This window comes from Marmota monax, unplaced genomic scaffold (assembly GCF_021218885.2).
Source record: "Marmota monax isolate L192 unplaced genomic scaffold, Marmota_monax_Labrador192_F-V1.1 WCK01_AAM20220418_F8-fsc00041, whole genome shotgun sequence".
Classification (NCBI taxonomy): Eukaryota; Metazoa; Chordata; class Mammalia; order Rodentia; family Sciuridae; genus Marmota; species Marmota monax.
This window is the reverse complement of record NW_026695238.1, coordinates 3,789,675-3,812,175: the sequence shown is the minus strand read 5'-3', so window position 1 is coordinate 3,812,175 and position 22,501 is coordinate 3,789,675. Positions and strand designations below refer to the sequence as shown.

Genomic DNA, 22,501 nt, shown 5'->3' with positions numbered 1-22,501 from the left:
TCCCTGTTTGTGCTTTCTTTCAGCCTCGGCCTAACACTAGCTGGTGGGAGCCTCCTGCCAGGGCCCTGGGGGAAAATTCAAACTTTGCTAATAGGCACCCCAGGACCCACACTGACGTCAGTATGTGGCGGTGGGCATGGTGGGGGAGGAAGCTTCAATCTCAGGAGCAGGAGATGCCAACCTGCCCTTGCCGCCTCTCCCTGGTGATTCAGGGACACTGTGCCCTTCCCTGGGGAACAGGTTTTAAGCCCAGCTAAGGGCAGGGCCCCTGTTTACTCAGCAGACCAGACAGGAAGTGGCTGCTGAATACTGCCACACCACACTAGTCTCATTAATTATTAACTACTACGTGTGAGCTAGGAAAATCAGGGAGATGTGGCCAAAATGGTTGCCAGCTCCACTCCCCTTGCCCCAGGCTGAGGATGGGAGACCAGTTATGTAGCTGTCTGAAAGCTTCCCCAGGTGTCTCCACCCAGAGGCTCTTGGCCTGGCAAACCGGCTGGGCTACTTTAACTAAGTAACCCACCCCTGGGAGTGAAAGAAGAAAAGAAATAGTTGAGTGTGCTTTTAGGGGTGCTGATCCCAGTTCTTAGCAAAGGCAGAAACTAGCTCAAGTCAGAGCTTTAATTTTACGACTAAAACAAGCTAGGAAAAAAACTACCCACATATCAGAAAAGGACACTTGCCTCCTGTTAAATAATACAGAAACACCTTTGCTGACTACACCATTACCTCTTTCCAGGCTGTTCCCTTGGAACTGGGCAACCAGACTCTGGGCCCCTTGCAACTCTTCTCTGCCTCTAGACACACTGGGAATAAGATCCACACCAACCTGTTTTCACTTTATTTTCCTGTTTATACATTCTCCTGCTTCCAGATTTGAAAGCAGAATATGATGTGAGCCCAGCAGTCCAGCTCAGAGTTGTGCGCCATATTTTTCTCTGTTTCACTTTCTCCCCCAGCCTCACCACCGGTCAGGCCCCTTGCCTATGTACTGAGGTAAAAGAGCAGAGAGAAGACTGAGATAACGATCCTCATCCCTGGTACCCAACTGTCAAGAGCAGCCCTGGATAGAAAGGAAGAACTTCCAATGAGGAATAAGAGCCTCTTTCCAAGGCACATGGAGCCATCTTAATGTGGCCACTGGTTAGTTCAGATTTGAGTGGTGTGCTGGCCTGGAGCTGGGGGTTGCATTGCCTCCAATTGACTGAGGAGGAGAGGAATGTGAGGGCGTTGCTGCAGGTCCACAGTCATCATGGAGGCCAGCAGCTGTCGAAGTGCTGAAGAATGCCTGTGGAGGGAGGAGGGCAAGGTGAAGGGAGGGCATCTAGCCCCCTTGCTAAGGTCCAACTCAGCTTACCCTGGGGAAGTCTGAAATGCTTGGTGTTCCTCTAAGTGCTCACCTGGGGCTTTGTGGGATGCTGAGTTGGTTCTGCACAGCAAGGGCCACACTGTCACCTTTCTGAAACACCATGTCATAAGGGCCTTCCCCAAACATCATGGCATAAAGCACACAACCTAGGGACTGAGCACAATGTGGTTAGTCCCTGGAAGGGAACTGATGGAAGTGACATCTCTCCCCTTCTGTGGTGAAAAAAGACTACAAAAGCTAAAAAGAATATTCCAACCTGAGCCAGTGGCACTCCCAGGGCCCAGAGAAACTGCCAGTTAGCCAGAGGCCTCTGCAGTCCTTGCTGAGATACTGCCTTCAGCACTGATAATGAGCAGTAACTACCCAGCTCAGTGTGAGGGATTATACCACTTCCTGAGCAACTGAGTATAGTATCAGTGACAGTTACCAAGAAGGAAATTGAGGGGTATGGAGACATACTGTGGTTCCTGGGGCTTCATGCAACAGAAACCAAACACTTTCTACTGCCCCTCCCCACTCCACAGCAGGTACAGAGTTGCACCCCTCCCACCCAGAGTCCCAGCCAGTTGCTTCTCACCCAGACATCAGTCCGTTCATCGATGACACAGTGGCTCTGCACAGAGAAGAGCTCCGGGGCCCGGTAGGAGATGGTGCACCGCTGGGCTGCCCAGTCCTGGAACAGTGGTCCCAGAGCTTAAAAGTGGGGCACAGGCCACAGTAATGTGACTGAATTTGGGCATGCACCACAAGGAATTGGGAATGGGAAACAGGTGGGCAAAGGAACCTAGAGACTTACCTGTAGGGTCAGAGCCTGGCGGGAACCCTCCACTTGGATACATGCTTGATTCATGGAACCCAAGTCCATTAAAACTGGCTGTCCCTCATCTCCAAGCAAGATATTGGTGGGCTTCAGGTCCCTGGAGTGAAGTGAAAATGACCAATAAGCATTCCTGGACAGGAAGACTTGGAATCCCAGGGAGCAAAAATATCAAGGGGGCTTTCCTTGGGAGGAGAGTGGAGACCTCCTGGTTGTCTTAGTGAGGTTCTTCCTCTTAGCTCAGCATGTACCTGGGGCTCTCCCACTGACCTGTGGGCATAACCTTTGGTATGAATGGCCTCAAGGCCTCTGCAGATACCCAACAGCAGCCGAAGGATTTGATCCTCAGTCAGGAAGTTGCCTTTGTCTTTCAGCCTTTCTATCTCATTCCACAGCGTACCTCTCTGCAACACAAGTTTCCTCAGTTGAGATTTTCTGAAGTCTCTGTTCCCTGGGCCTAATCCCTGTCCTGTGTGTCAAAGCCCACCAATCCTTTCATCACACATACCTTGAAACCCACAGTCCCACTTAGACTCCTTTAAACTCCAAATCCAAAGTGGTCAAACCCTGGACATGGCTTCTGTTTCCCAACATGCTTGACTGCTCACAGTCTTCAGTAGGTATCTGCTGCAACCCCCTCCATAACCAAGAGACTTTCTGACCTTGAAGAAAGGTAGCAGCAGCCAGGCCTCATGCTTAGCACCCCGCTCTCTCAGACAGTAAGCCACGAGGCGAAGAATGTTGGGGTGGTGGAAGAGGCGATGCATGTCTGCTTCCCGCTGAGCCTCCTCCCGGTCCTGCTGCTCGTGACACAGGATTCGCTTCAGGGCGTAGAAGTGTCCGTCATGTAACCCCTCCACTAGGTCCACATAGCTGAACCCACTGTGGGCCAAAGGGGTCAGTGAAGGACCATGATCATCTCCCACACAGCTTGGACCCAGAGGAATTCCCTTGGGGAGGGGTGCCTCTCTCATTGCGTAGAAACCCTCCCAAGATGTGGCTCTAAGAGAAGTGTGAATGAGTTCCTCAGGAGCAGGAACACAAAAATTGTTAAGGTCCTGTGTTCCTAACAATGTTCTGCACATGATAGAAGCTCAATAAATATAAAGTAATAGCCAACATGTATATCAAGTTCTTATGAACTGGGTGGGACACCTATATACATTATCTAATTTAATCCTCACAATTACCTCAGTGAGGTATGATAATCATCTCCTTTAGGTAGATGAAGAAACCATGGCTCACCAGGGTCACACAAGGTGGATCTAGAAGGCCTGGGTCCAGAATCCACTTTCTTGACCCATTCAGCTAAGGCTCAGTCAGATGAGGTAGATAGGGATAAAATCCTTGTGCCCCTATCATGTGCAGACCCTATGTAGTCCCTCAGTGACCATAACCCTGGGGGCAAGCTAAGTGATTTCCAAACACTCACCCCTCCCCCAGTTTCTGGATGAAGAGGTAACGCTTATTGTCAATGATGACAGTTCCACGAGAGCAGACACACAGGGCGTGTCCCATAATGTCTCAGTCATCCTTCTCAAGGACAGACTTTGGCTGCCAAAAGGTTCGTCCAGAGTGAATGGGCTCTTCTAGGTGATGGCCTGGGGGCCCAGCGGATCATGCTGGAAAGAAATCGACCGCAGGTCGCGGGTCCGGCATAATCCAGATGGCCCTGAAGTACAATTGCGGACAGCTCAGGCCCAGGTCTTGGAACTTAGATTCCCGTCTAAAGAAAACAGACCCTGGCGACAGCAGCTCCAGAAGGCTGAGTCAGGTGCCCTAAAGCCTCTGGCCACGCAGCGACTACCAGGTCGCTTCCTCCAACCCCGGCCCACCTTTGGACGGATCCCGCTCCCAAGCTCTTGGGGCCGCAAAGGCAAGGCACAGGGTAGCTCCCGAGGAAGTGCGAGGCTCGGGTCCACCTCCGGCAGAGCCCACCCCGGGGTGCGGAGCCCAGGGTCTGCCAGCCGCAACTCCCCACTGACCTGGCTCGGGCCGGAGCGAAGCACCAGGGACCGGAAGTAACGATTACATCATCAGTCCGCGCCGGAGTAACGGTCCACCGTATCTTAGCAACTGCTGAGCATCCGGAGGATGTGAGGGCGCGGAGCTGAAAGGCCCCGGACCGCACAGACCGACGGGTCCCAGGACCCGGGTGAGGGTTCTCCACGTGGCCTTCAGTAGGGGTCAAGACACAGGCACTTGCGCCAAAGGGGGGCAAAGCTGGGCTCTGCCCGAGGCCCCCAGGACCTCCATCTCCCAATGTCGGAGGTAGGGGGCCTCACACCTCCGCGCGCTGGGGGAGAATGTGGCCTACTATGTATGGTTCAGCCCAGAGAGGGATCCAGGGAGGGGCGGGTGCTGGTGGCCCGACCCCCTGGAGTTCTTGTCCTGTCCAACCTTAAGGACTGTGGCATGTATCCTACTACCCTAGAGTCAGTGATTAAGAGCTCAGACTGGAAGCAGACAGTCAGTTTCTAAATCCAGTCCTAATAGCCTCCTATCTGCATGACCTCTGGCAAATGACAGCCTCTCAGATCCTCACTTTTCCCTAGCTGTAAAACAGATATAATGATACCTAAGGTTAAGTGTATGAACTATGAGGTCAAACTGCATAATCCAATCCCAATTCTACTAAACTAGTTGCATGACCTTGGATGGGCTACTTATTTCCATCCTCCAGTTTCTTCATCTGTAAAATGAAAATAATTATTTCACGGAGTTGTTTGAGATATAAAGTGCTTAGCCCAATATCTGACACATAGTCCTCAAGTATCAATAAAGAGCAATAATAATCATTGCTTATTACCCTGGTTCTCACACCTCAGGTTTGGAACTGTGAGGCAGAAGGAATAGAAATTCACAAAGTACAAGCCTTGGCACCAAGCAGTTGTTTGTGACATCTCTTGTCTAGACAAGCAGGGGTAAGTTGGAGAGTGCCCTTCCGAAGAAATTATAATGGCTCTATTTGCTCAATATGGTCTTTTGCTGAAACGGGGCTCTCTACGGGAATGGTCCGTCTTGTAACTTTCGGTTCCCTGCTTCCACATCCCTGGTCACCATGGAGATTTTCCTAATGGGTTCCTTGATTCTGACATCCATTAATCTAGATTTAACTTGTTATATGTCAAGCCCTGTGCCAGACACCGAGGATCCAACGACAAGACACTCCTGCTCTCAGGGAACTCGGTCCAATAAAGCAGTGCTTCTCAATCTTGAATATGTTTAGGATAGCCTGGGAATCTTGTTAAAATACAAATTCTGATTCTATAGGTCTAAGGTAGGACCTGAGATTCTGCATTTCTAACAAGCTCTCAGGTGACGCTGATTAAGCTGGTTCGTGAACTGCACTTAGAGTAGTAAGATGTAGAGGATTTTTACAAACTAATAGAGTAGTGGGTGGCTGGCTGCAGGCGGGGTACAAAGTCCCGGGTAACCTCCTGGAAACTTGAGGTGGTCTCCGCCCCTTGCTTGCTGAGGTTCCCTCCCAGGAGTCCAACACGTGACGGTCGGACCGACGGATCAGACTAGAGGAGCCCCGTGAGCGTCATGGCTCCCGAGAAGCCGCTCTGCCTTCCCTTCCTGATGCTGCCGCTCCTGACGTTGTTGCTGCAGCAGGTAAGATGAGAGGGTTGACTGACGGATGAAAGTCAACCACCAAGCGGCCAGCAGGGCTAGTTTCATTTTCCTCCGCTTTTGGCTGACGCTGACCCTCACTCCAAACGTCTGCTGAGCACAGGCTTTTCCCCTTTGCAGGCAGACCCTCGGTCGTTCGTAGTGGATCGGGAACGTGGCCTGTTCCTCTTGGACGGGACCCCGTTCCGATACGTGTCTGGCAGCTTGCACTACTTCCGGGTACCGCGGATACTGTGGGCGGACCGGCTTTTCAAGATGCGATTGAGCGGCCTCAACGCCGTACAGCTGTAAGAAGTGCTCGCGAGAGCTACATGGGGCGGGGGCGGGATTTACTTTTCCTACCGGTTCCTTCAGATGGGTCCTGGCCTGAAGACTGGCTGAAAAGAGGCTAGAACTCCCAGACTCCTAAACCAAGGGGCGGGCCAGGACCTGCTTCCTAGTGCTGCTGGAGATTCCTGCCCGCCTGAGCCCCTAGTCCTCCCTGGCATCTCCCCATCTCGGGCCCTGTTAACCTCTTACTTTCTCAGTTACGTGCCCTGGAACTTTCATGAGCCAGAGCCTGGAGTCTATAACTTTAATGGCAGCCGCGACCTCTTTACCTTTCTGAACGAGGCAGCTATAGCAAACCTGTTGGTCATACTGAGACCAGGACCTTACATCTGTGCAGAGTGGGAGATGGTGAGTTAGTTGGAGGAGGGACAGAACAAAAGCTTTCCATGTGTTTCTAGGCTAGTCCCCTCTGCCCTCACTGTAGGGGCATGTCCAGCATTATATTCAACTCTCTCCTTTCTTACCTCCCCACTACACCCCAGGACAGCAAAACCTACATGCTTTTTTGTCTTTGTTTGTCTCAGGGGGGTCTCCCATCTTGGTTGCTTCGGAATCCTAAAATTAATCTGAGAACCTCAGATCCAGGTGAGTTGAGACAAAAGATTTAACACAGAAAAAAATCAAACAAAAAGGCGGATCATTTGCGTGCCTCAAACAGAAGAGACCATCTTAACTTGGAGATTATTCATTCAAATATTGTTTCCTTCATGCCCAGCAGGACACTAGAAACTGGCACCAGACAGACCTAGTCCCTGTGCAATAGAGGTTATAACATAGTGGAACAGACAGATCAAAAAACAAACAACAACAAAAAAATTCACCACTTGTAGATAAGGTTATTAGTTATAAACAAGGAGTTAAAGACAGTAGGTAACAGAGATTTTCTTATTTGCAGGGTAGTCAGAAAAGGTTTTTCTGAGAAGGGAACATTTTAGTTGACTTCTAGGGAAGGGAAAGCACTGGTCTTTGTATAAGAGCGAGGCAAGAATATTCATGTCTGAGGAAGGTAGATCAGCATGGTGGAGTACAGTGGGGTGAGGGAGATAGTTATATGACATGATATTGAAGACGAGACAGATAATTGGTGTAAGTCCTTATAGGACTTACGTGGGGTTCTTAGTTTATTCTCAGTAGACAGTCACGTTAAAAAAAATTAGCAAGGGATATGACATGACTTTTTTTGCTTGTTTGTTGTACCTGGGATTGAACCCAGGGGTGCTTTACCACTGAGCCACATCCTTTTTATTTTTGAGACAGGGCCTCACTAAATTGCTGAGGCTGAATTCAAACTTGCTATCCTCCTGCCTCAGCCTCCTGAGTTACTGAGATTACAAATGTGTGCCACCAAGCCCAGCAGATCTGATTTGTTTTAACATTACTTAGTCTGGATGTGTAGAGTGGATTGAGGGGAGCAAGGGTGGAGAAATCAATGGAGATATTACTGTAGTTAGAACAGAGAAGAGAGTTCCTGGATTAAGATGACTGTGGTGGAAATGGAAAGAAAGCAGAATTGAGATACACTGTGGATACAGAAATCTGTGCCTGGTTGAAATCCACTTCTTTTGTATCCCATGATATCCACTTATCTGGTCTCTGCCCTTGGTTCCCAAGGCAGTGACCACTCAATCTTACTCTCTTGTTGACAGATTTTGATTGGAACAGGATGGGTGGGGCAGTGTGAGTAGGAATGAAGCATTTGGCCAATTAAAGTGGTGATGCTATTTCCTGACACAGGGAAGGTAGAGGAGACTAGGGGAACAACTTAAGATGCCAGAGAGCTTTATGCCAAACCCAATTGTCTATAAATATATTTAAAATGATAAATTATTAATGAAACACCAACATGCAGTCCATTTTGCTCAAGAAAACCAGCAACTGGCTGAAAATTTGTTTTCCCTTTTCATTTTAAAATACATACCTGCCTTAACCTTCAGAGGATTGATATAGAGTTTTGAATTATACTTCAAACAAAAAAAGGATAAATATTGAAATAATTAAACATCTTTTATCCATTGTGAAATCCATGATTTCCTCATCCCCTTGACCAATGAATGGCCCTCAGCACAGTTGGTTGCTCTGTCCTTTGAAATACACTTATTTTTGGTACTGAGGATTGAACCCAGGGCACTTTACCACTGAGCTACATCCCCAGTCCTTTCTATATTTTGAAACAGGGTTGCTGAGGCTTGCCTCAAACTTGTGATCCTCCTGTCTTGGTCTCCTAACTTGCTGGGATTACAGGTGAATATTTACTGTATCTCCCATGATACCCACTTATCTGGTCTGTGCCCCTGCTTCCCAAAGCAGTGACCACTTAGTCTTAATCTCTTGCTTGTCCTTTTCTGTTTTCCTTTACTACAAATGCTGTAGTGTACACAGCTATCCTTGGATGCTTTTCTTTTCTCTATTATCATTCCCTAGGTGATTGCATTCATTTGTATGATGGGATTAAAATCCATCTGATAGCTGATGATCCTGAAATATGTATCTCCATAGCCAGGACCTTTCCCATGATTTCGACACATATATTCAACTGCCTATGTGCAGTCTCCATTGAGGCAAATAAAAGGCATAATGATACAATCTCTTGGTAGTGTTTTCCAAACCAGCTTTCTTAGTCTTTTTATTTCAGTTAATGGCAACTCTACTTTCCAACTGAGCAGCATAAACACTGTGGTAAATCCTTCATGCTAGTCTTTCCTGCACATCTCACATTTAATCCATCAGAAAGTCCTGTCAATTTTACCCTCAACAACATTGAATTTAACTGCTTTCTCACCACCTCTACCATTCCCTGGTCCAGAGGATCTCTCCTCAGCTGGCTTATCTTATAGCTTCCCAAGTGACTTCCTTTGTTCGCCCTCTCTCCCATATAGTCATTTCTCAATCCAGTGGCCAGTGTGATTCTATTAAAATAGATGTTTAAATACACATCATGAGATTTCTCTGCTTAACCTCTACAATAAAATTTCATCTCATTCAGAATATAAATCATGTATTTCTTAAAATGATTTACTAGGTCCTATGTAATTGGCCCCAGTCATGTCCTTCATCTGACCCTCTTCTTGTTCATGCTGCCTCAACCTCCCTGTCCTCATTGCTGTTCTTCAGACCCACCAGCCTTGGGTTGTGAGGCCTCTGCCTGAGGTCTTCCCTTGATCTCCCTGCTGAAATCACCTCAGCGGTGCTTCCTGGCCACTCTTTAAATTTTAAGTTCTCCCACTCCATTATTTTAGACCTTCTTTCCTGCTTTAGTTCTTGTTCTTGGCACTATATATTCCCTTATTTATTTCCTTAATTTATGGTCTGCCTACATCACTAGAAATTCCACAAGGGCAGATGTTTTGTCTGTTTTGTTCCTTTATGTATCCCTGGAACAGTGCTTTGTGCATACTCAGCACCCATAAATACTTGTTGAATATGTGAATGTGATTTAATATATGCTTGGATTAAAATATGTAGTACAAATTTGGCTTCCTTTATATGACACATAAAGTGTAATTAAATGGTTTAAGAATGGAACAATATCCTCCAAAATGTCTTTCATTGAATCCACCTTTGAGAGTCCCTGTCTTTTGCTTTGTCCTCAATGATAGGGATGCAACATTGAAGGAACCCTCCAGATAAGGTTCCTATTCACTAGTTGGGAAATTAGCAAGAAACAATCACAGACATAAATGTTCAATCATAATTTGTCAAGTTACTTAGAAGTATGAGATAATGTGAGAGTGTTTTAACAGGAGATCTATCCTGATCTGGGATATCAGAGGCTTTCTTGAGGACATTGATTGCACACACCTGTAATCCCAGCGACTTGAGGGTGGAGTGAGAGCATCGGAAATTTCAAGGCCAGCCTGGGCAACCTAGGAAGACCCTGTCTCAAAAACTTAGAAAGGCTGGGAATATAGTTCATGGTAGAATGAACCTGAGTTCGGTCCCCAGTACCAGAAGAAAAAATATTGAAACATGAGTTGGAGTTGGTTAGGTAAAGGAGGGTGGAGGAAAAAGTGTCAGGCAGAGGAAACACTGTGCATGAAGATCTTCAGGGTGAATCACAAAAATAACAAGCAGGAGTTGAGAATTTTAAGGCACAATGCCTAGTATAATGATCTTCCAATTACCAACTTAAAAAAATCATTTGACTGGAAGGTGCAAGTCAGATGCTCTACATTGTGAATTCCCATGCTACTTCACAGAAATCTCAGGCATAAGTGGATTACATAATAATAGTTCCAGGGGCTGGGGATGTGGCTCAAACAATAGCGCGCTTGCTGTCATGTGTGCGGCCCGGGTTCAATCCTCAGCACCACATACAAACAAAGATGTTGTGTCCGCCAATAACTATAAAAAAATAATAATAATAGTTCCATACTGTGTATTTAGCCTTTTTCATCCATGTGTTTGTTTCCTTTTTGTTTTGGTTTGGGGGTACTGGGGATTGAACTCAGGGGCACTCAACCACTGAGCCACATCCCCAGCCCCATTGTATTTTATTTAGAGACAGGATCTCATTGAGTTGCTTAGCACCTCATCGTTGCTGAAGCTGGCTTTGAACTCAGGATCCTCCTGTCTCAGCCTCCCGAGCCACTGGGATTACAGGCCTGCGCCACCACGCCTGGCTCATCCATGTATTTTTTTTTTAATATATATTTTTTAGTTGTAGTTGGACACAATACCTTTATTTTATTTATTTATTTTTATGTGGTGCTGATGATCGAACTCAGCGCCTTGCATGTGCTAGGCGAACACTCTACTGCTGAGCCACAACCCCAGCCCCTCATCCATGTATTTTTAAGAAACAATACTCTATACCCATCATGTGCAAGGTCCTGGGTTCAATCCCCAGAACCATGAAAACAAACACATGTACTTTAAAGTTTCCTATGTTTTACTTCCATTGACATGCAAATATATACGTGCTTAGGGTTGAGAGTTCTAAGAGTCACTACTTCCCAGAGTTTTTTTTGGGGGGGGGGGGCAAGTGGGATGGAACCTGCAGCCTAGAGTAAGGGCAGCACTGAAGTTGTTAGCAGGGATGCTGGGGATGGGGGCCATGGAGATGGTGGTGGCCCCTAATGAGCAGAGTGCCTCTCCTTCCTTTAGACTTCCTTGCTGCAGTGGACTCCTGGTTCAAGGTCTTGCTGCCCAAGATATATCCATTTCTCTACCACAATGGGGGCAACATCATTAGCATTCAGGTACAAGTGGGAAGTTGACTGGGCACGGAGAAGAAGGTGTAAGGTGTTTTTAACCTTCTCAACCACATAGTTCCCATTTCCCTTTCCCCTGGCAGGTTGAGAATGAATATGGTAGCTACTGGGCCTGCGACTTCAACTACATGAGACACTTGGCTGGGCTCTTCCGTGCGCTACTAGGAGACAAGATCTTGCTCTTCACCACAGATGGGCCTGACGGACTCAAATGTGGCACCCTCAAGGGACTGTTTGCTACTATAGACTTTGGGCCAGGTCTCCTGAACAAGGGTTTGCAGTGGAGTCTGGGGAAGGGGTGCCTTTTCTGTACTGTTCATCTTTTACCCTTGCTTCCTTCCTGCAGCTGACAACATGACCAAAATCTTTGCCCTGCTTCAGAAGTATGAACCCAATGGGCCATTGGTGAGGGACCAGAGGGAAGGGGAATCAAAGCAAGAATCATGGATGGTAATAGGTCCAGCTTGGTTTTCACCTCTTTCATGGCTTTTTCACTTCATATTCTAGGTGAACTCTGAATACTACACAGGCTGGCTGGATTACTGGGGTCAGAATCACTCCACACGGTCCATTGAACCTATAGCTAAAGGACTAGAAAACATGCTCAAGTTGGGAGCCAGTGTGAACATGTAACTGAAGACAATATGAACCTATTACTGGGAGATGGGGATGAAAGTTAAGATTCAGTGGGTCAGCTTTTACCCCCTCCCCCCAATTCAGGTACATGTTCCATGGAGGTACCAACTTTGGATACTGGAATGGTGAGTACAGATTGTCCCCTGGGACAGAAACAGGGAGGTAACAAGGAATTAGAATCTAAGGGCTGGATAGACTAGGATGCCTAGAAATTGGATATGCCACCACTGCCCACTCTGATGGCAAAATTCTCTGCATGAAGCTCTTTGCTTAGTGCCTATCCTCTGAATGAAAGATATGTTAATTAAATTGGTTCAACCCTAGGTGCTGATGAGAAGGGACGCTTCCTTCCAATAACTACCAGCTATGACTACGATGCACCCATATCTGAAGCAGGGGACACCACACCTAAGCTTTTTGCTCTTCGAAATGTCATTGGCAAGGTGCCCTTTTATTAATCGGGGAGAAGGTCGTGCCCAAATTGTAATGGGATCCTCCTATAAACTGGTGGTGGTTTTCTGGGCCACAGAGCTGAGTGTCCCATGGAAGCATTTCCCAATCACTCAAATGGTACCACTTGACTTACACATGAGTGAACATTACAGTGTCTAAATTAGAGAGTCTTTATGACCAAAGCCCTTCCCTGGGTCCCAGGTTAAGAACCTTGTTCTAGGGTCTTAGAATAGGGGCTGTTTCTGTGGTTTTCCTATGGCTCCTGAGAGAATTTGGGCTCAGTTCCAGGAAGTTCCCTTGGGACCTTTACCTCCCCCCAGCCACAAGATGATGCTTGGACCTTTAACTATGCACCTGGTAAGTTCCTCCCCGTCTTTTCTGATTCTATACCTTTACTTTCTAAATATCTACCTTATCCTGCCCTTGATCCAGAAACCTCCCTCTTATTCTGATTCTTGCCTCTTATTTTAACAGGATGGGGATTTGCTGGGTTTCCTAGATTTTCTGTGCCCCCAGGGGCCTATCCATTCAGTCATGCCATTGACCTTTGAGGCTGTGAAGCAGGTAAGACATATATCTACATCTGGTGGGAACAGCAAACTCTCACCAGCTATAGTGAAAAGTTCCTCCTAGCTACAATTTCCCTTTAATGTCCTTTCTTATCTCAATTTATCTTAAACTCATTCTTCCATATCCAGGACCATGGCTATATGCTGTACCGGACCTATCTTTCTTATTCCATTTTTGAGCCAACACCATTATGGGTGCCAAATAATGGAGTCCATGACCGTGCCTATGTGATGTTGGATGGGGTGAGAAACTAATTCCAGGTTAACTTGTGAGATCCAATTTCCCCCTTTCCCCAGCACCCTATAGCCTTAAGTTTTCATCTTTACCCTTTCCTACTGCCTGCTCACATCTATAGAGGGTACAGAATTATAACCTGGGATGAGGAAGAACTTGATTAAGGATGGAGTTCCAGAATGGTGGTGGGTAATTCACAGTTGGCTACATTTTCCTTACTCTTCAAATAAGTGTTCTAATGTGGTTCTCTATGCAGTGGCCAAGAACTAAATGCTGAGCCCTTCCTTTCATAGATCCTGTCTCTTATCCACAGGTGATCCAGGGTGTTCTGGAAAGAAATACGGATAACAAACTATATTTGATGGGGAAAGTAGGGACCAAACTGGATATCTTGCTAGAGAACATGGGAAGGCTCAGTTTTGGGTCTAACCACAGTGACTTCAAGGTGAGTTAGTTTTGTTTCCCAGTACACTTATTGACCAACTCCTGGAATGACCAGAGTCTAACGGAAGGTAAGGTACAGCCAGGTCTTTAAGAGTCAGAGAAATAGTGGCTTGTGGGGACCTGAATTTGGCCACTAGTTACATCCTAGAGCTTGATTAGGGACAGTAAATAAATTTACAGGCTTAGTAAATAATGACTTTTCCTTTGCCTCCCACAGGGCCTGTTAGAGCCACCAATTCTGGGGCAAACAATCCTTACCCAGTGGATGATTTTCCCTCTGAAAGTAGATCATTTTGTAAAGTGGTGGTATACGTTCAAGTTGCCAAAAAGACCACAGCCTAAAGATCCTTCTGGCCCCACCTTCTACTCCACAATGTTTCCAATTTTAGGCTCAGCTGGGGACACATTTCTCTATCTACCTGGATGGACAAAGGTATTACTAATGGTGGTGGTTGGTGGAGGATGTCTTTCCCAATATCACCCAACCAGACCCTAAAGAAAAACTATGAAAGGAGGGGGAGCAGAAATTATTATTTTGATGAGAAACCCCAAAGAGGATGATTCTATCCCTTGGAGAGCTGATCTTTGCTTTTCTCACTCTCTTATTGCCAAACAGGGCCAAGTCTGGATCAATGGGTTTAATTTGGGCCGGTACTGGACAAAGTTGGGGCCACAACACACCCTCTACGTGCCAAGACCCCTGCTGTTACCTAGGGGAGCTGTCAACACAATCACCTTGCTGGAGCTAGAAAACGTCCCTTTACAGCCCCAAATCCAGTTCTTGGATAGGCCTATCCTTAACAGCACTGTACACAGGACACTTTCCCTCTCACCTGATGTACAAAATGACTTTGAACTAATGGAGTTAAGTGGGCACTGAAAGAAAGATAACTCTTGGACCTGGGACATGGAGTGGGCAGAATCCTTTGGTGCTGGCCATGGTAACCAAAGGCCAGAAGGCCTCTGAATGTAAGTACAAGTACAGTTTTCTTGCCAAACTTTTTATTAAAATTCCAGAGACAGTACCAGCTCCATACACTTCTGTGACCCTATCTTTGCCCTGGTTCCTGAGTATCCCTCACCCTATTCTTCCAAATACTCTCTGGCTTCATGGGGAAGAAGAAACCTAGGGCTGGAGTCAATATGCCCTCTCAGGGCCTACATTTGGCCCAGGTGAAGCTGTAGGAGGTCAGGAAGAGGGCTTCCCAGCCTGACAGCGATGGTCCTGGAGGCAACGTGTGGAGCAGAAAGTGAAGTCAAGGTAATGAAAGGGAATGAGACCTTGGAGGGAAGTCCCACAACTCCAGCAGCGTCTGAACAAGAGGAAGAAAAATGGCAGGACAGGTTCCCCAGAAACTTTCCACTCCAAGCTTTTTGCAACTCTCAGAGGTTCCCAGAGTATCTCAAATCCCCTCAGCAACCCCTCTGAAAACCATGTAGACCATCATTCCACTTGCCCCAAATAGTCCCTACAACATTAGAGTCCACTCTGACTCAAACCCTAGCCCCATACCGAGCATTGATAACTCCAGAGTCAGGGATTGGAGGAGAAGGGGCTCCCAATTGGGCAGCAAATCGGCGCTCTGCAGCCAGAGCTCTCTGAAAAACACAAAGTCACATTGCAAACAAGACCCAGCAGTGAACAGCATGCCTGAGAAACAAGAGCTGCACTATGCTCTAAGGAAGTCTCGCTATAGAAGAGCCTGGCCTCACCTTCTCTCTGTCACTGAGGGCAGCAAACCTCCACTGCTCTTCTTGCTCTCGCTCTTCCTGCTCTCGCTGCTTCCGCTGCTGTTCCTCCCGTTGCCGCCGGGCTGCCTTCTGCTCCCTTTTCCGTGTGGCCTGCTGTGCCTCCATTTCTGGTGTCAGTGGCCCTGGTACCTGGGGGATTTTCCAGAAGATATTAAGTAAGACCCACAAAAGCTATCCTTGGTTAAAAGTGCAAAGGAGTAGAAAGGACCTGGCTAGGACCTATGACACCTTCCCACTCTGCATCTCCTTCTTCTAGCTGACCTGAGCCTTTTTGTAATCATAGGCATCTGGATTCTTCTCCATGAACCTTCGGAACTCATTACGTGTTGATCTGTCAGCTGCTACCATATAAGGCGGGCGGGCTTGGGAGTCCCTATGTACAAAAAACCACAAAATGGGTTCAACTTGCCTCCTGTCTTTCTCAATATCACCCAACCAGACTCTAAGGTTATATTGTCAACTAAAGAATGCAACATGAGCCACCAAATTATCTTCTCTATACCCAAAATGGCTCAGAGTAGAGACACTTACTGCACAGTGGGGTTGCAACCTGCCTCCAGCAGCAGATGAACCACTGAGCCTCTTCCAGCTGCAGCTGCTGCATGCAGGAGAGTGAAGCCACCAGAGCCCAAGGGGGCATTGAGTAAGGACCTAACTCTAGGGTCTGTAGGCTCAGCAGCTAGCTGGAGCTTCAGCATTCCAATGTCTCCAGCTCGGCAAGCAGCTAGAAGCACATTCCATAGCTCTGGCTGATCAGGGGTCTTGGCCTTATCCACCAAAGGCCTCAAGGGGGCTTCAACTGTCTGGTCTGAGAGAGAGAGGGGCTCATTTTCTTGAGGTTTCTGGAGAAGAGTTGTATGTGCCCCAGTCTTCTGGTCTCGACTTCTCTCTTTATTCCGTTTTCTTCTTCTCCGCTTAGGCAATACTTCAAACTCTCGAAGATCCAGTGTCTCCCGAGTTAATTCCACTAGCTCCAATTCTACCCGGGAGCCATCTTCTCCCTCTGACCCTGAACCTAGGGAGAAATATGACAGGTTAGATCCATCTAAGGATAAGCAGAGAGTGAGCTGGTTCAGATGCATTTATGTCTATAAAGAAATGATCCAGACTGTCCTAAAATGAAATTTCTATCTTGTCCCGGAACTATTCCTATGAGCAGTCCTAGGATTGTGCACAGAAGAAAACATGGCAGCAATCCTTGCCCCAAACCAGCAGCATCCAGCCAGGCAGACAAATAATGTGAGACTTGTGCAACACACTGAAATATCTACTCCATGATAAGATTTTCTAAGTACCAGGGATATATATCCATGAACAAAAGAGATAACAGGAGATCTGGAAAAGTCAAGTAAACATGCCACAGTGATTGCTATGACACACCTTACTTTATACAGATACTGGGGTGTATATGGATAGGTATATGTGGTGTAAAAACCGGAGATGGGTCAATTAAAAGTGATTTTGCCACTGTATTTCAAAGACAGACACACAAATAGACTTGATAACTGCCAGATGGTACCTATACCCTGGTTGGATAATTCCTCCATCTTCCCTAGTGCCTCATTTTCATCACTGGGGACCTTTCTTCTTTCTTCCTCAGCAGCCTTCTTCCTCTCCTCTTTCACAGTCTTCCAGTATTTCTGAGGTGAGTACAATCTGATTGTCTCCTGAGGGTTGTCTTCTGCCATAAAACACAAAATCTTTCTCAAACTTAGTTGAGGAAAAGCCAGCCCAGGTTTCTCAATGAAAACATACCTGGGCTATAGTTCCAGGGTTAGAAAAATCCTCTGGATGCCCACAAGAGAACCAAGGCTTGAGCTGTAGAGTACTGAAAGGTCTAAGAAGCCTAAAGATTGGAACTGGAGGCTTACCATAGACATGCAAGGTGGTCAGCTTAAGAAACACACGCTGGACCTCATGGAATGTGGGTCTGCGGGTGGTGAGGGGGATAACCCAAAGTCGGGGATCCTCCCTCTGCAGAGGTGCCCCATGGCCTCCAAAGAAGAAGGAACGGCCAGAGCGGGGGGCACGCAGCAGGATTGTCTCAGCCTCCTCAAGTGCCTTGGCCCAGGCTGGCCCTGCCAGCAGATCCCGAACATCCTAGAGAAGAGAGTAACTCCACTTGGCCTATATTCACTTACTATTTTTAAATCTTCATCCAAAGATTTAAAAAGGAGGAAGAACTAAGGTTCCTGGAGACCCTTATTCTATTTTGTCTAACCAGAAATAATGAAAACTGGAAGGATATGAGAATCCCAAACCTCTCTACTGTAACATTTAGCAAGTTGAAATGAGAAGCAAAAAGAGTGATTAGTGGACCAACAAATCTGGGAGGTCTAAACTCACTGTATACAGTGTGGCTTCATTGTAGCGCCTCAGATTGGCTCCAGCAGAGCGTGTTGGCCCACCCTGGGCATCTCGAAGCCCCTGGGCTGTGCCCCGCTTGGCCCGCACGGTGTAGCGGTGAAAGGTTTTGTGTATCACCACTTCTTTTCTGTAGACAGCATAGACTCAGTACTGGAGAACAGCTGGTGCTCCCAGGTTAGCAGGATCTATTCCAGCCTTGCCCCATGCAGCACCCTCACCCTTGAAAAATGGCACCAGCAAAGTGCCCAGCTGCAGCCAGGAGCACCACGCAGCACCTGGGACCTCCATTTTGCAGGTTCTGTAACAGCAGTTCTGCCTCTTCTGGGGGAACCTGCATGATATATGAAGCAGAACACAGTTTTATTCATCAAGGACAAGAAACCAAATGCTAATGCTAAGTGCTTCACAATAAATTATTACCTCATTTATTACAACCACCTTGAGCCTTGTTTCCATTTTATAAAGAAGGACATCTCAAGTTTGGAGAGGTAGTGGTAGATATACCACTTGGATAAGTGGTATATCCACAATTCAAACAGACTGATCTGTTTCCAAACTGAATTCTATAATACTTGACCCTAGCACAATTCAGGCCAGTTTCAATTAAAGACTGCTGTCCATGTGATACCCAAGCCCAAAAAGAAGGATGTGGGAAGAAGTGATACACTAACCAGCTAAGGAGAAAACTAAGCTGAGCATACAAAAAGTTGGGGTTGACCACATAACTTGTGCAGACACTTGCCTTGTGAGGGCCTAGAACACAACGGTAGGCATAAAGAAATTGGCCATGGGCATTTTGGAAAAGAACTCGATGGGCATGGAAGCCTGGGGATTGGTTGGGCTTCTCAAATTCAGCCCTCTCCTTGCTCAGTGTCTGCAAGTCCTCTTCGCTATCTGAATCTTCTGATCCTGAGATGCTGGAAAGATCTCCTAAAGACAGACAACATGGGACATAAAAGTTTGGTACCCCATTTCTAACCTTTCTTCAAACTCCTTATGGCCTTCTTACACCCCATGTCCTGCTCCCACCAGGCATCACCTGTGGAGCTCTGCTTTTCAAAGTCCAGGGCAGACAGGAGAGGCTTGTTCTTGAGACGTTGCTTTAGGTTAAAGCGATGCCAGTCAAGCTTATAATGTTCTCTCTGGTACAAAGGCAAAACGGGAGGCAGGTGGTAGAACATGGCCCAGCCTGGCCCTATGTACTAGCCAAGACCACTCATGAAACTCCAGAAGTGGGACCAGGTAACACCAACTGCTTTAGTGGTAAAGCACAGACCTTTAATAACTTAAGGCAAATCAAATGTCTACTTCTCCCCCCCCCCCCCACCTCTACTTTTGTTCCTAACATCCAGCCCTATATCCTGGCTTTTACCTGTTCCTGGTGGTTCTGGAAGGTCTGGTCACAGGATGAACAAAATAATTTCTCTGAAATATCCACAGGACCATGGAGTCCTTTTCTTTCTGGGCTTGTTCTCTCCCCTGAACCTAAATAAGGGAAGGGTAATTGAACTTCTAAGGGGCTCAAATTCATAATGCCTGGATTTAGTCAATATCTGATATCCCAACAGTAAGACACAAAAGAAAGAGATGGGCACACGCCTGTAATCCCAGCAGCTTGGGAGGCTGAGGCAGGAGGATTGCAGGTTCATAGCCAGCCTCAGCAACTTGACAAGGCCCTGAGAAACTCAGCAAGACCCTATCTCAAAATAAAATGTAAAAAAGGGCTAGGGATGTAACTCAGTGGTAACACCACCCCCCCACCCCCCCCTTCAATCCCTAGTACAAAAAAAAAAAAAGATGGTATGACTTTGCCTTCAAAATATTTACAATCTAATAATCATGAAATCAGTTTATACAATCAATAGGCTTCTAAAAAATTCAATAAAATAAATATGTCAAACGTTGTATTTAAAATAGCCAAAGGGATTATTTACAGGAATTCTGTAGAAAATAATTTGTGGTAATGTTAAAATTTTCTCTTTGTTTTAGGTGCTGGGAATTAAACCCAGGGCCTGGTACATGCTAAATTCATGCTCTATCACTGAGCTACACCCATAGCCCTTGAATTTTTTTTTCATTTTATTTCATTAACTGCTACATACTGCATGTTACATAACACTGCAGAACGTTCTAGAAAGGGTGAATGACCATAAGTTATTATTAAGAAAAATTTTCCCTTAATCAATATTCTCCAAACTTTTTGACACATAGTGATAATAATTCTGGATTCACACCTATCTCTTTTTTCATCAAACTCCACTGATATGGATTAACAGGCAACCCCTTTTTTTCTTGCTTCTGCTAGTGAACTTGTGGATGCACTCTCAGTTGCCACTCCCCGGAAGAACAAATATGCACCCATAAAGACAAGTCCAGGGAGACTCTCAAACCACATCTCCACAAAGTTAGCTAAACCAAAACACTATTATCAGGTCCCTTAAAAGTGACTGGGCTTCAGCTCATATCCCCATAAATCCTAGAATTATTATCGCTGTTGTTGTTATTCTTTTGTAGTACTGGGTGTGCATTCATGCTAGGCCAGCACTCTGTCACTGAGCTACAACCAGACTTTAATAACTTAAACTTATTTTTAAGTGTACAAAAGCCACTCCCTGCTGGGTCCTGTGATCCATGCCTGTAATCTCAGCAGCTTGGGAGGCTAAGGAGGGAGGATTGCAAGTTCAAAGCCAGCCTCAGCAATTTACTGAAACTGTAAGCAACTTAGCAAGACCCTTTCTCTAAACAAAATATTTAAAAGGGCTGGGGACGTGGCTCACTGGTTGAGCAACTGGAGTTCAATCCCTGGTACAAAAAAAATAATAACAGTCACTCCCTAAGTGCCACTTTTTAAGATTACAGTTCAATTAAAAGGGCAGTTAATCTAAAGAGAAGTGTAATAAAACACATAGCCAAAGACAAACTACAATTATATGAAACTGACAATAAATTGTTTAATATTTAGCACAAAGAGATGCTTTTGAAGCCAGATTTAAAGATAGGTAGTTAGTGTAGTTAGGTAAATCGGGTCTAATATCGAGTAAAACGGAGAATGAAGGCCATATTGAGAATGGAGTCCAGGAAAAGGGGAATTGAAAATGTCCCCAAGGCCCAGAGCCCATCCCAAGGAAATGTTAATGAAGCAGCTCCCAGCAAAATGTGGAGATGCTAGTCCAAAAGTCCTTCCTGCCCAGATTACTCCTTCGGCCCACCTGTCCCCCACCCTTTGGGCCTTCCCCCACCTACATTCCATCACTGCAAGATAACAGAACTAAAGCCCACCTGTCCCCCACCCTTTGGGCCTTCCTCACCTACATTCCATTACTGCAAGATAACAGAACTAAGGACCTGGAATGCGAGAAAGCTGAGAGAAGACCTCCCCCTTCCATGGATTCCACCTCTTGGGTCCCCTTCTTCCTCGGGGTAGAAGTCTTTTCTGCTGTCCTTAATAAAGCTTCTACTTTATAAACTTGCCTCAGAGTGCATCTCTGGTGTTATACTTCAGCATTCGGGGAAGCAAGGACTTGTCACCGGTAAAGGGCGGTAACACTTTGATTGGAGTTCAGTACAATTTGGAATACACCTAAGTATTTTGAAGTGTTTTCAAGGGAGTGGTGTTAAATGTGACCAAACATATGCAAAAGTTAAAGTCTTGTTTGGAGAAAATTTCGGGGCCTGTGATGGAAATTACCCAGAGACTAGTGAATTTTAAGAAAAACTGTATCCAGTAAAAAGAGTCACCGTGAACTCCTAAGCTGAGAAATACCATTAAGAAAGTGTTCCTGGGCTAGGGATATGGCTCAAGTGGTAATGCACTCGCCTGGCGTGTGCGGGGCGCTGAGTTCGATCCTCAGCACCACATAAAAAAATAAAGACATTGTGTCCACCGAAAACTGAAAAATAAAAAAATACTAAAAAAATTCTTTCTCCTCTCTCTCTCTTAAGAAAGAAAGAAAGAGTTCCTAACACTCCGAAGAGCCCTGTGACGTTCCACATGTGTCTACCCCAAACTTCTCGGGATACCTGAACAGGAAGTAGCCAGAGCCCCGGCCAGAGCTTCCCCGGGAGCGTGGCTCACCAGGCTCAGGCCCCGAAGTACTGGAACATCCGCGCTGAGGTCAAAGAGGGAGACCGACGCCGGAGCTGGAACCGAAGTCGCAGCTGGAGCTGGCGACATGGCTGAACAGGAATTACTTAGAAGCAGCTCCTGGAGCAGAAAAGGGAGTATGGGGGGGGGGGTTATTAAGAAACTGAGCTGCCCAGAAACCACTGCCACATCTCATGCCTGAATTGGTCTTCTCTATGGCGCAAGGCCCATAGGTTCTCAACCTGCTAGAGGATACAGCTCGGCGGTAAATACATGGCCCTGGTCTGTTTCCTCAAACCCCTAGCCTCGGGCCGCAGGGGTGAAATGGGGGAACATCCAGCTCCAAATCGAATTTAAGTTAAAATCACTAAGATTGCCTAACCGACCGCTCTTTTGTTACTCGAACGACGAGTTCCAGCCATGAGTCGCGTAAACTTGTCCCCGCCTTCAGAAGCTGCACCAAACAAGCCCCGCAACAGCACAGCCACCTTTTGAAAGTCGGATTTCTGCAACACCACAAGAATCCCGTCACTACGGATCAGCGAAAAGGACAAACATCCCCGCCCGCCCCCGAGTCCCTCCCAAAGTAGAGCGCA

At 46.5% G+C, this 22,501-nt stretch overlaps 3 protein-coding genes across 12 annotated transcripts; 1 reads left to right on the top strand and 2 right to left on the bottom strand.

Moving 5' to 3' along the window:
- Positions 1 to 821: 821 nt before the first annotated feature.
- On the bottom strand, positions 822 to 4,309 carry Stk16 (serine/threonine kinase 16). 3 transcript variants are annotated; one of them, XM_046439811.1, is made up of 8 exons: positions 4,175 to 4,309; positions 3,622 to 3,861; positions 2,852 to 3,071; positions 2,460 to 2,593; positions 2,169 to 2,289; positions 1,950 to 2,045; positions 1,404 to 1,525; positions 822 to 1,291 (listed from the first exon to the last, which is right to left on the bottom strand). In XM_046439811.1, exons 2-8 carry the CDS (start codon positions 3,705 to 3,707, stop codon positions 1,153 to 1,155), a joined length of 918 nt encoding a protein of 305 aa, XP_046295767.1. In that variant the 5' UTR covers positions 3,708 to 3,861; positions 4,175 to 4,309; the 3' UTR covers positions 822 to 1,152. The 3 variants fall into 3 exon arrangements, with proteins under 3 accessions (XP_046295767.1, XP_046295768.1, XP_046295769.1); XM_046439812.2 differs by lacking the exon at positions 4,175 to 4,309 and adding an exon at positions 4,025 to 4,168; XM_046439813.2 differs by lacking the exon at positions 1,404 to 1,525 and having other exon boundaries at positions 4,175 to 4,304.
- Positions 4,294 to 14,727, top strand: Glb1l (galactosidase beta 1 like). 5 transcript variants are annotated; one of them, XM_046439807.2, is made up of 18 exons: positions 4,294 to 4,344; positions 5,018 to 5,113; positions 5,681 to 5,807; positions 5,946 to 6,112; positions 6,353 to 6,503; positions 6,680 to 6,740; positions 11,259 to 11,353; positions 11,449 to 11,623; positions 11,712 to 11,770; positions 11,873 to 11,994; positions 12,086 to 12,126; positions 12,326 to 12,444; positions 12,737 to 12,811; positions 12,929 to 13,018; positions 13,153 to 13,266; positions 13,572 to 13,703; positions 13,920 to 14,135; positions 14,319 to 14,727. In XM_046439807.2, exons 3-18 carry the CDS (start codon positions 5,739 to 5,741, stop codon positions 14,580 to 14,582), a joined length of 1,950 nt encoding a protein of 649 aa, XP_046295763.1. In that variant the 5' UTR covers positions 4,294 to 4,344; positions 5,018 to 5,113; positions 5,681 to 5,738; the 3' UTR covers positions 14,583 to 14,727. The 5 variants fall into 5 exon arrangements, with proteins under 5 accessions (XP_046295763.1, XP_046295762.1, XP_046295761.1 ...); XM_046439806.2 differs by having other exon boundaries at positions 4,295 to 4,344; positions 5,669 to 5,807; XM_046439805.2 differs by having other exon boundaries at positions 4,323 to 4,460.
- On the bottom strand, positions 14,688 to 22,441 carry Ankzf1 (ankyrin repeat and zinc finger peptidyl tRNA hydrolase 1). Of its 4 annotated transcripts, none has more exons than XM_046439801.2 (14): positions 22,292 to 22,441; positions 21,842 to 22,025; positions 19,194 to 19,306; positions 18,861 to 18,963; positions 18,564 to 18,751; positions 18,040 to 18,152; positions 17,801 to 17,948; positions 17,326 to 17,554; positions 16,980 to 17,135; positions 15,986 to 16,469; positions 15,716 to 15,827; positions 15,416 to 15,583; positions 15,216 to 15,301; positions 14,688 to 15,015 (listed from the first exon to the last, which is right to left on the bottom strand). In XM_046439801.2, the coding sequence occupies exons 1-14, from the start codon at positions 22,325 to 22,327 to the stop codon at positions 14,892 to 14,894; spliced, it is 2,244 nt and encodes a 747-aa protein (XP_046295757.1). In that variant the 5' UTR covers positions 22,328 to 22,441; the 3' UTR covers positions 14,688 to 14,891. The 4 variants fall into 4 exon arrangements, with proteins under 4 accessions (XP_046295757.1, XP_046295758.1, XP_046295756.1 ...); XM_046439802.1 differs by having other exon boundaries at positions 16,974 to 17,135; positions 22,394 to 22,441; XM_046439800.2 differs by having other exon boundaries at positions 16,974 to 17,135; positions 22,292 to 22,440.
- Between the last annotated feature and the right edge of the window lie 60 nt (positions 22,442 to 22,501).

Bases quoted from the DNA above. Each gene is read 5' to 3' on its own strand.
- Glb1l (XM_046439807.2), top strand. From the start codon at position 5,739: ATGGCTCCCGAGAAGCCGCTCTGCCTTCCCTTCCTGATGCTGCCGCTC. The intron at 11,354-11,448 runs GTACAAGTGGGA...TTCCCCTGGCAG, and splicing joins GCAACATCATTAGCATTCAG to GTTGAGAATGAATATGGTAG. The intron at 11,771-11,872 runs GTGAGGGACCAG...TTCATATTCTAG, and splicing joins ATGAACCCAATGGGCCATTG to GTGAACTCTGAATACTACAC.
- Stk16 (XM_046439811.1), bottom strand. From the start codon at position 3,707: ATGGGACACGCCCTGTGTGTCTGCTCTCGTGGAACTGTCATCATTGAC. The intron at 1,526-1,949 runs GTGAGAAGCAAC...CATTGTGCTCAG, and splicing joins ATGAACGGACTGATGTCTGG to TCCCTAGGTTGTGTGCTTTA. The intron at 1,292-1,403 runs GTGAGCACTTAG...CTCCCTCCACAG, and splicing joins AGCATCCCACAAAGCCCCAG to GCATTCTTCAGCACTTCGAC.
- Ankzf1 (XM_046439800.2), bottom strand. From the start codon at position 22,327: ATGGCTGGAACTCGTCGTTCGAGTAACAAAAGAGCG. The intron at 18,153-18,563 runs GCAAGTGTCTGC...TATATCATGCAG, and splicing joins GTGTTCTAGGCCCTCACAAG to GTTCCCCCAGAAGAGGCAGA. The intron at 15,016-15,215 runs GTATGGGGCTAG...CCTCTTGTTCAG, and splicing joins TCTGGAGTTATCAATGCTCG to ACGCTGCTGGAGTTGTGGGA.